This window comes from Cryptomeria japonica, chromosome 10, assembly GCF_030272615.1.
Source record: "Cryptomeria japonica chromosome 10, Sugi_1.0, whole genome shotgun sequence".
NCBI lineage: Eukaryota > Viridiplantae > Streptophyta > Pinopsida > Cupressales > Cupressaceae > Cryptomeria > Cryptomeria japonica.
Window position 1 is genome coordinate 319,420,722 of NC_081414.1, and position 9,431 is coordinate 319,430,152.

The 9,431-nt window shown below is 35.4% G+C and overlaps 1 protein-coding gene across 2 annotated transcripts; it reads right to left on the bottom strand.

Annotated features, from left to right (window-relative positions):
- Positions 1–4,012: 4,012 nt before the first annotated feature.
- LOC131036715 (uncharacterized) lies at positions 4,013–6,799 on the bottom strand. Of its 2 annotated transcripts, none has more exons than XM_057968677.2 (2): positions 6,572–6,799; positions 4,013–5,270 (listed from the first exon to the last, which is right to left on the bottom strand). In XM_057968677.2, exon 2 carries the CDS (start codon positions 5,049–5,051, stop codon positions 4,209–4,211), a length of 843 nt encoding a protein of 280 aa, XP_057824660.2. In that variant the 5' UTR covers positions 5,052–5,270; positions 6,572–6,799; the 3' UTR covers positions 4,013–4,208. The 2 variants fall into 2 exon arrangements, with proteins under 2 accessions (XP_057824660.2, XP_057824661.2); XM_057968678.2 differs by having other exon boundaries at positions 4,013–5,317.
- Positions 6,800–9,431: the final 2,632 nt, after the last annotated feature.

Here is a 9,431-nt window from a genome sequence, read left to right on the forward strand (position 1 = left end):
AATTCGCTCCTGTCCCTCAGGAAGGGACCAAAGCGAAAATTGCATAAAGGCATAAATTTCGAAAGTTAAACAAGCATCAAGCCACCAAGAGGAATCAAGGGACGTCATTTCACGCATTGAAGGTAATGGCAAGTTGAAGAATGCAAGAACAACCTCAAAACCTTGAGGATCGCTCCTGTCCCTCTCCAAGGGACCAGAGCGATGTTTATTATATTGGCCAATTCATGCAAAAATCACGTGAGGTCAAGGTTTTCCAAGGTCGTAAGAGGTCCAAGGCATGATTAGAAGGTGATATACAAAGACTTCAAACGTTAAAAGATCCTTAAATTGAACACAGAAGCTATATCGCTCCTGTCCCTCTCCAAGGGACCAGGGCGATTTGCTTAGGATTCTTCATTTTTCTTCAAGTTCATGCCAAGTCAAGGTTTTTCAGGATCACACAAGGTATAAGGTGTCATTTGAAGATGATTTACAAAGGTCTCGAACGTCAAAATGTTATCAAATGAGCTATAGAGCTTATATCGCTCCTGTCCTTTGGACAAGGACCAAAGCGATTTTTACAAAAACACTCATGCTCCTTCAAAATCAAGACAATGCAAGGATTCGCGAAGTAAAGGACGTCCTTTGGAAGACAATGAACGAAGAACGAAGATCAAGTGTTTGTAAATTTGAGCCAGGACATGGAAATCACTCCTGTCCCTCTCCAAGGGACCAGGGCGATATTTGCCAAAACACTTATAATCCTTTGAAGACCACGTCAAAACAAGGTTGTACAAGGTTTTAAACATCATTTGGAAGGCGATAAAAAGGGAGATGGATGTTAAATATTACCAATTTGTGCTTGAAATGGAGAAAACACATGGATCGCTCCTGTCCCTCTCTAAGGGACCAGGGCGATATCACCACAAAAGGACATTCAATCGCGAGGAAAAGTTAATCAAGCTCGAAGGACCTAACAAAAATGTCGATTTGAACGTGGAGATGAAGACTTTGGACGTCGAAATTGCAAGAATCAAGACCCAGTTGATGGATCGCTCCTGTCCCTCAGCCAGGGACCAGGGCGATGAGGTTTGTTTATTTCATTTTCAAATTTTAGCATTCAAACACATTTTTGAATTTATTTAAATGATAGAAAATTCGATAAGATTGAAAATTTAATTAAAAATAGCATTTAAATATTGCATTTAAATATTAATTAATTTTTGCCTTGTAAAAAAAATCGAAGTTTATTAATTAAAAACGATGGCAAATTAATTAATTATTATAGAGCGCTTGGTATTTTATTGTTTTATGAAGGTCGGCCTTTATTATTTATTTAAAAATCGTTTAAATTGCTTTATTTTTACAAAAGTCGGCCTAAATGGTGGTGAGAGGTGTGAGCGCTATAAAGGGAGGAGTAGTTTATTTCATTTTCACATCATCATTTATCATCTCTCATATGCGACTTGGAGAAGGCAAAAGAGGAGCGAATTTCATACAAAGGAAGGGCGAAATTATCATTCAAGAGGGTGGCGAAATTGATATTTTGAAGAAGGAGATCACGTTGAAGCCATCTAATTTTGATTTTGCCTATTCCTTGTTTTGCATTCTAGAGTTAGTTCTCAAGAGAGGTATGGCGATATGGATTTATTGTTTTGATTTTGAATTTTGATCGTCATAGCCTTAAATTTTGAAATCTTGAATTCATAGCTCAATAGTCGTTTTTTTAGGAAATGATTAATAAAGGACTTATCATTATGAAGTTTCCTAAAAATTAATTTAATCTATGCTATTCATTGCAAAATCATGGTACTAATTTTGAAATGTTGTGTAGGCATCAAATGGAGATCTCTTCAAGGAAAATCAAGCCGGATCAAGGACGGTCTTCGCCAGGACGGTCTTCGCCAGGACAGGGGCGACCTCTTTCAATCCAGCGTTCCAAGGCGAGGTACATCATCATCTTGCAAATCAAGGACAAAAGGAGTTAGGACAAGAGTTAATTAAAGATAGCCTCTCAACGACATCAAATTGAATATCTAGCAAGCTACAAGTGTCAGATGAGGTGGCATCCTATTCATCACTCCTCCAGTCAGTGTGGTCCACCTCAGCATGTCCAGATTCAATGTACTTAACTCATGGAAGGTGGCACAAACTCCGATGTACCTACCCCGGCTATCCATTGGTCGATTTTTCTAGAAGGGACATGTGTCCAAGCAATACAATTTTATCATTGGTCAAGCATTAAATGTTATGTAATGGTTGTAACAAACCCTAATTAGGGTTTTCATTGTTGAATCTTGGCCATTGATCTTGAATTGATCTATGCCATCAAATTGTATTGTGGGCACTATATAAGCCCAGGCATTTCATTTGTAAAGGATAATTAGCAATTGTTAGAGATGGTATGTAAATAGTTAGAATAGTTAGAGAATAGTTGGAAGCAATTAGAGTAGAATAGGAGGACAAGGCAAGAAATTGTTGCCATTGATTGTAAACAAATTCCATTTTCATTGAAGTAATGGTGAAATATGTCGTTTTCTTGCAATTTGCATGGTTTCTTGTGGAGTCTTCAATCCTAGATGGTAAATGATTAGATGAATGGAGGAAATGCGATTGATTAATGGTGGAATTCGTATATCCATACTACTAGCAGTTTGTTGATTGCAGACTTGCCTTGTGTAGTCAACTGGAATCGTTCAGCTTAAGCTCAATTTCAATTTGTCGCCTCTTCATTGATATGCATCAACTTGGATGGTATTTATGCCTGCGGTGATGATTTGAACATCATAAAGCTTCCCTTAGAAGATCGCACTAGCCTTGTGTAGATGTTCCATGATGTCAAAACAAGACCTAGTTAGAGTTTCATCAAAAATCAAATCATTGCTCCTACATTCTTAGTATTAGGATTAGATCCTCTCTTCGCCCTTATCCTTTTTTCATTTTTCAAATCTAAGTTAGTGAGAGCTTGTGTTCTAGCAAAGCAGATCGGAAGTTCAATCATCACATGTAAGTCCCCTTGTGATCCCAGCAAATCACATCATACCACTGGAGCTTGTCCACACGTAGAGACCCTACATCAAAGAACCTTGGAGTCTACCTAACTGATCCTTTACGCGAATCTTCAGCAGTTAGAGACTATTTTCTCAAGAGAGGATAAGATGCCTTTCGGTATTTTATTCTGTGTATGATGGTGTACAAAATACACGTCAACAGGACCATGATGTGCAAATGGGATAGGATGGGATCATATTTCAGAATGAGGATACACTTTACTCCAGCAATTCTATCAATGAGGAAATTCCAAGATATCCAAAGGATGACGTGTTTGAACTATGATATTGTTTATTAAAAAAAAGCAGCTATGGATATCTCTTTTTGGTGTTCCCATTTTGTAATTTTGATGTTTATCACTAGTAGACTCTAGTTTAAGTTTTCAGTTTGTTTATATTTTGAACTTTGAAACATTGTAATTCTAGCAGCTACTATGATATTATCATATCCAAAAAAACAAATTGATTTATCAATTATTAATTTATCATAAACATTTATAAATTATGATTTGACAATTGACATTGTTATCAATTATCCGCTGTGTAGTGTCTTCTCAATTCTTTATTTATTATTTAGTTTTGTACATTTTGATGTTAGTCACTTGTAGACTCTAGTTTGGGTTTCAAGCTCATTTGTACATTGAAATTTGAAACTTTGTATGCTAGCAGCTGCCATATTATTATCATATTCATATAAACCATTTTTTATTTATAAATTATCAATTAATGATCATTAACATTTATGAATAAATAATTTGACAATTGGCATTGTGATCAATTATCAGATGTGTAGTGTGTTCTCAATTCTGTATTTATTATTTCATTTAGTAAATCTTGTGTAAGCATCTGTCCCCCGAAAATTTAGGAAAACCACAGACCACATGTGAGATCGGTTGATGTTTTATGTGAATGATACCTTCTCAATTTATTTTTTAAAACAGTACAGCCATTAAGAAGGGAACTGTAATTGTATAAAGACAATGTTGGAAAAACATTTTTTATTTGACTTACAAATAATGACTGAACTTTATATAAACACACCAGCTAGCTAGCAGCACAACAAAAAAAAACTGTTATCTAAAATAATTACACCATCATCATCTTAATCAAGCCCATAATCATATGCTAAGAAGTCCACTAGATAGCTCACTCAACCAAACTACTTACATTATAGCATCATCATCTACCATGACGCCTCTTCTGATGCTGCCTTCTCTTCCTCCGGCAATCTCCAAAATCAGAATCAGACTCTGTTTCAGTCTCCAAGGAACTATACTTTTGATTCCCCCTCTTCCTGTGCTTTCTTTTGTTTCGTTCTTCTTCAGAATCTGAATCAAAAGATGTTTCCAATGAAACCTCACTATCACTTGAATTGGATTCAGATGTATCTGACTCAGAGTCTGAGACTTCAGTGGAAATATCACTACCACTTGAAAACACAGATGCTTCACTTGAACTGTTGTTGCTGCTATCATCTGAATATCGCTTTCTTTTATTCTTCTTTTTATGGCACATATCCTTGTTCTTTCTTCTGGCATCTTCTTTTTCTGGTGCTTGATTTCTATTCAAACCATGCTGCAGATCCAATGCATTCTGAGGATTATCGAAATTGCTCAACTCATACGAAATTGAAATTTTCATCTTAAGTTTTGGATTCTTAAGTTGCTGTGTCCTGGAGGGATAAGAAATGTGAACTCTATCATTCTTGCATTCATAAGAACAATGACCAGGTTGAAAGCATTTCTGGCAGTGCTGAATAGCACCTTCAGATGAAGCTCCTAGCGTCAAATCCTTCCTGACTCCCAATTTCACAGCCTTCTCGGTACTCATCAAATACATCTGACGTTTTGCTTCTTTACGTTCCTGCCATCGACTGGGCCCTTCTCCCTTCTGTACATATGCATTTGCATTGCTTGTGGAAGCAGTCAATGCTTGTTCGGCTTGTGTGTGGCTGAGACCCTTTGCAGCAGCCTTTATCCGATCTGCAGCTGCCTGTGTTGCTTCCTCCTCCTTGCTAGACATTCTTTGACTTTTGGCTTTGCGCTGGTGAGGTTCAGATCTCAAACTCTAGCTCAAGTGCTTAGCTGTAGATAAATTCTCTAGCAGCTGATACCAGGCATAGATTACAACTAATAGCAGCAAGAATTACAACAACTCTGCAAATATTATAACCTCAATGCTCTCGCCTCTGCCAACCTGGCAAGAGGATTTGCTTGACTCCAGCTCAAAAGCACTAGTGCCCTGATAGAGATGAGAACTTTAGATCAGGAGCAGTTTAATATCTATCCCTGAAATATTCTATCGAGTGAGCAAACACAGTACTAAAAAAGAAAAAAGAAATTTCAACGCATATAAACCAAAGTACAATAACCAACTAACTACTGCATGTAAAATTTAGATAACCCGCATAAGTGACGCTACTTTTGCGATTGAAATAGATGGTAACTAGTTTGCATGCTGCTGTACTCTAAATTCTAAATTCCAAATTTTAAAAATCAAAGTAAATTTTACTAAAATGTGTACAGTTTCTTCTGTTAATCCGAAATTATCACTACACTTGGGAATGATCGATGAATTTTAGATAATTACTCGATTACAGTGTAAAATCTTCAATGCTAACAAAAATTAGAGTTAATGGCAAAATCTCTCCTGCTTGTGAAATCAGGGTAAATGGTAAAATGCATACTGCTAGTGAAATCGGGGTAAGTGGTAAAAATTCCTAATGCTAGTGAGTTCTAGGATAAACGGAAAATACAAAAAATTCCGCTGCTTGTGAAATCAGGGCAAATGGCAAAATTCCCGGTCCTTGTGCAATTTGTTCAAGTGGTAAAATTCCGGCTGCTGTTAAAATAGGGCAAGCGATAAAATTCCTGCTGTTTGTGGAATCAGGTCAAATTGTAAAATTCCCACTTGTGAAATTAGGGCAAGTGGTGAAATTCCCTACGGATGTACAATTAGGATAAGTGGGTAAATTCCGTCTACGTGTGAAATTGGAGCAAGTGGTAAAATTCCCTTTGCTTCTGAAATTAGGGCAGATAGTAAAACACCTACTACCGTTGTAATTAAGGTTAAACGGTATAATTCATACTGTCAGTGAAATAAGGGTAGAAGATAAAATTCAACTACTTGTGTAATATGGGTAGAAGTAAAAATTCATACATTTGTGAAATCAGGTTTAGATGCTAAAATGACAATTCTCGCTGAAATTAGTAAAATTTTCAGGAAAACAGGTAGATGTTAAGAAAACCCCTGCTATTAATATCAATAAGTTAAAATATGAAAAATAAAGAAAACAAAAACTAATCAAAGAAATCCACGGCATTTTGTTTGAAACAAAAATTTTAATTTAAAATTTTTCAAAATTACACTAAAACATTCAAACTGAAGGAGAGCCATGCGCACATACAGTCCATAGTGATGTTTTGGAGGAAAATTTTAAGGCTTCATTCGGAGAAATGCAATATATCACGTACGTAAATATTCGTTGAAGGTTTTACTTAGAAACGAGAAAGAAAAGTGAAACAAGCAGATTCTAGAGTTACCTTCGCTACGCTGAGAAAACTTTCTGAATCGTGAAAGATTTTCGCCTATAACATACTGTGAGCCCACAGACTTCTGGCAAAATCCCTCTATTGAAATGAGAAAATGAAATGAACACTTAAAAAGTTTATTTTAAGTTTGCAAAGCTGACTTCATTAAAATCTTTCATCATTCATTTTTTTTTTCAATTTTTTTACTAATTTTTCAAAATCCAACTAAAAATATATTAGATTAAATAAAGTTCGTTGGAAGTCATTGACAAACAAGATGAAGAGACAATATTGCACTCACATAGGAAAAAATGTTCAGTCATTTAACTCGAAAAAACATGGATTAAATTAACAAGCAAGCATAGGATGCATGCTTATGTGGCCAACATAAAGCATATAAAGATCTCAAATGTGTGGTTATATGGGAGCATTTAACTCCTATGCTTAAATTTTACCATCTAAAGATGCAAACCCTTCGAACTTGTGCTTATATGGACCACGATAAATGTATCTCAATAAATTGTGTTTATTAAAAAAAATTTCTTTCAAAATTGTCTTTTTTAAAATTATCGAATTAGATGTGTGTAAATTAGTTTTTTGAATATCAAATTATTTTTCACATTGATAAAAAAATGGGATTAATTTAGAGTTTGAATCCATTACAATGAATCAGTCAAGAGTCAAAAGATAAAGGTCATATCAAATATGAAACATAAATAACCAAAAAAGCATGAAAACTAGCAAATATGGACATGCATAGTAAAAATACAATAGAAAAATAGAACCAAGAAACAAAGACTAATCACTATCAACCAAATGTTGTAGCCCTTTAGTCTTCTACCACTCCTTGAAGAGAAAGTTAACATGTTATTCAAATGTGACATCCATGGGTAACCACTTGAGTGCCTAGGTCTCCAAATTTGGCCATAGTTTTAGCTCTAATAAATTTTGCAAAAGCCTCTTAAGAAGTCTTTCCTTTTATTTTATGTACCTCTCCTTCAAGGACATAGATGATGGTGGCAATATTCTTGATGGTTTCTTTACTCTTGGCCAAGAGGCTAGAGAAGTTCTTCTACATGTCCTCTTAGTTTTCCTTTGTTTTAAAAAAATGCCTTAAGATATTCTTAGTTGTTGGAGATTGTGAATTTGTGCACTTTAACTTAGATTTACTCATCCACGTGTTTTCTTTTCGAATCATTAGCTTTATCAAACACGACATTTTAAATGTTTTGTAGCCTTAGGTTAGTGGTATGTACATTGCACAAGGAACTATTTCATAGAATTGTTATGGAGATCAAGACTTTCTTGGAGGTTCTTCATTTTTTCCAATAGTTCTAATTAAGGTACTCAATAGTGAGTTGAAAAATAGAAGAGCTAAGTATGTGGATAGAGTCATTTTTTCGTTATTTGTCTTGGGAAATTATGTGGTCCTTTTTTAGGTCAATATTTCTTTTGCTTGGTAATCTAGGTTTTGTTAGAGGGGCTAAGGCTAAGAACATAATGAGTTTTAGGAGAATCATCAACAAAAATAGCTTTTCATTTATCAAATTTCTAAGGGGGGTGGAGGTAGGGAGATCTATGGATTCAACATTATGGGCCTTGGTGAGGGGTACAAGAATCTTAACCATAGGGGTTTTCACAAGTTTTTCTTGCACAAGCACCTTGGGGTGTTAAGAGGAGTTTAGTTTGGGCAAACACTTTTTTGAAACATGGGAGGAAGACTGACTATAAAATTTTGGGGGAAATAGGACATGTCTATAATTCTGAGCACAATTTGTTCAAAGGAACTATATAAGAAAAATGAGACGCATCTTTCATGTTGTGTTGTAGATAGTTTAACATAGGAAAAAGGTAGGAGTAGAAACATTTGTGCCTAGCTTCAAGAGTGAAATATCTCATGAACACCTCTTTTTGCTTCTTATTTGTACCCTTGTTTTGTTGCTTATTTTAATCAAAAACATCTTTATATGGCCCTAGCAAGTCCGCCCTGTTGAAGCCATTATGGTATCTAAAGGTTTTCTCTCCTTCTTGACAAATTTCTTCATGAACTGATGGTCTCTACTCTTGATCATTTTTAGGAGCTTGATTCCCTCCATGCTCAAGCCTATGGTCAAGGTTAAGAGTTCCTCAAACACTTTGAATAAGATGTCCCAAATGTAGAGTATTTTGCTCTTCCATCTATTGACAAATTCATATGATAAAGCCTCAACATAGTGAGCAATGGCCTCCAAATAGAGGGTCAAATTGCATATGCTTAGAATATTTCCCATGGTAGCATTATTTTGATACTTGTCACATGAAATTGATTCCACGCTTAGAAGATCTCCTATCATGATTGTGTGGTTCCCACTTTGTGAAGAGACAATAAAAGATAAATTCAACTTAGAATGAGGAGAAAAATTGGGTTTGTGATGTTAGAGTATAGAGGGAAACAAAATTAACAATAGAAAGGCGTGAATCCCATAAACTCCCATCGATGTCTATCACTATATTATATTTCTCAACGTAATTATTTTGGATTTCTCTCATGCTAACTCAACTCAACCTTAAAGGAGGCAATATGTAAGGCTTAACCTTATATGCAATAGTTACAAATCTTTTGGTTTATGGTGGATTCAATTAGGGTTAGTTAGTTAAATCCAGGGAAAACTTTAAGAAACCCACCCCCCCTTGGACAAGGTGTAAAAACCTGGTGAAAGCTGTATAATTCCAGAGGAAAATTTTAATTTTACTGGCGAATTTTTGCGGTTTACGAAGAAAAATAGTAATCTCCATTGGCGAATTAGTCATGATCGCTCAAAGTTTGTGAAAAATCCTCGCGAATTGTAATGTTTTTAAAACCAAAAAAATACTTGCATGGGCGAATTGTAAT

Bases quoted from the DNA above. Each gene is read 5' to 3' on its own strand.
- LOC131036715 (XM_057968677.2), bottom strand. From the start codon at position 5,051: ATGTCTAGCAAGGAGGAGGAAGCAACACAGGCAGCTGCAGATCGGATA.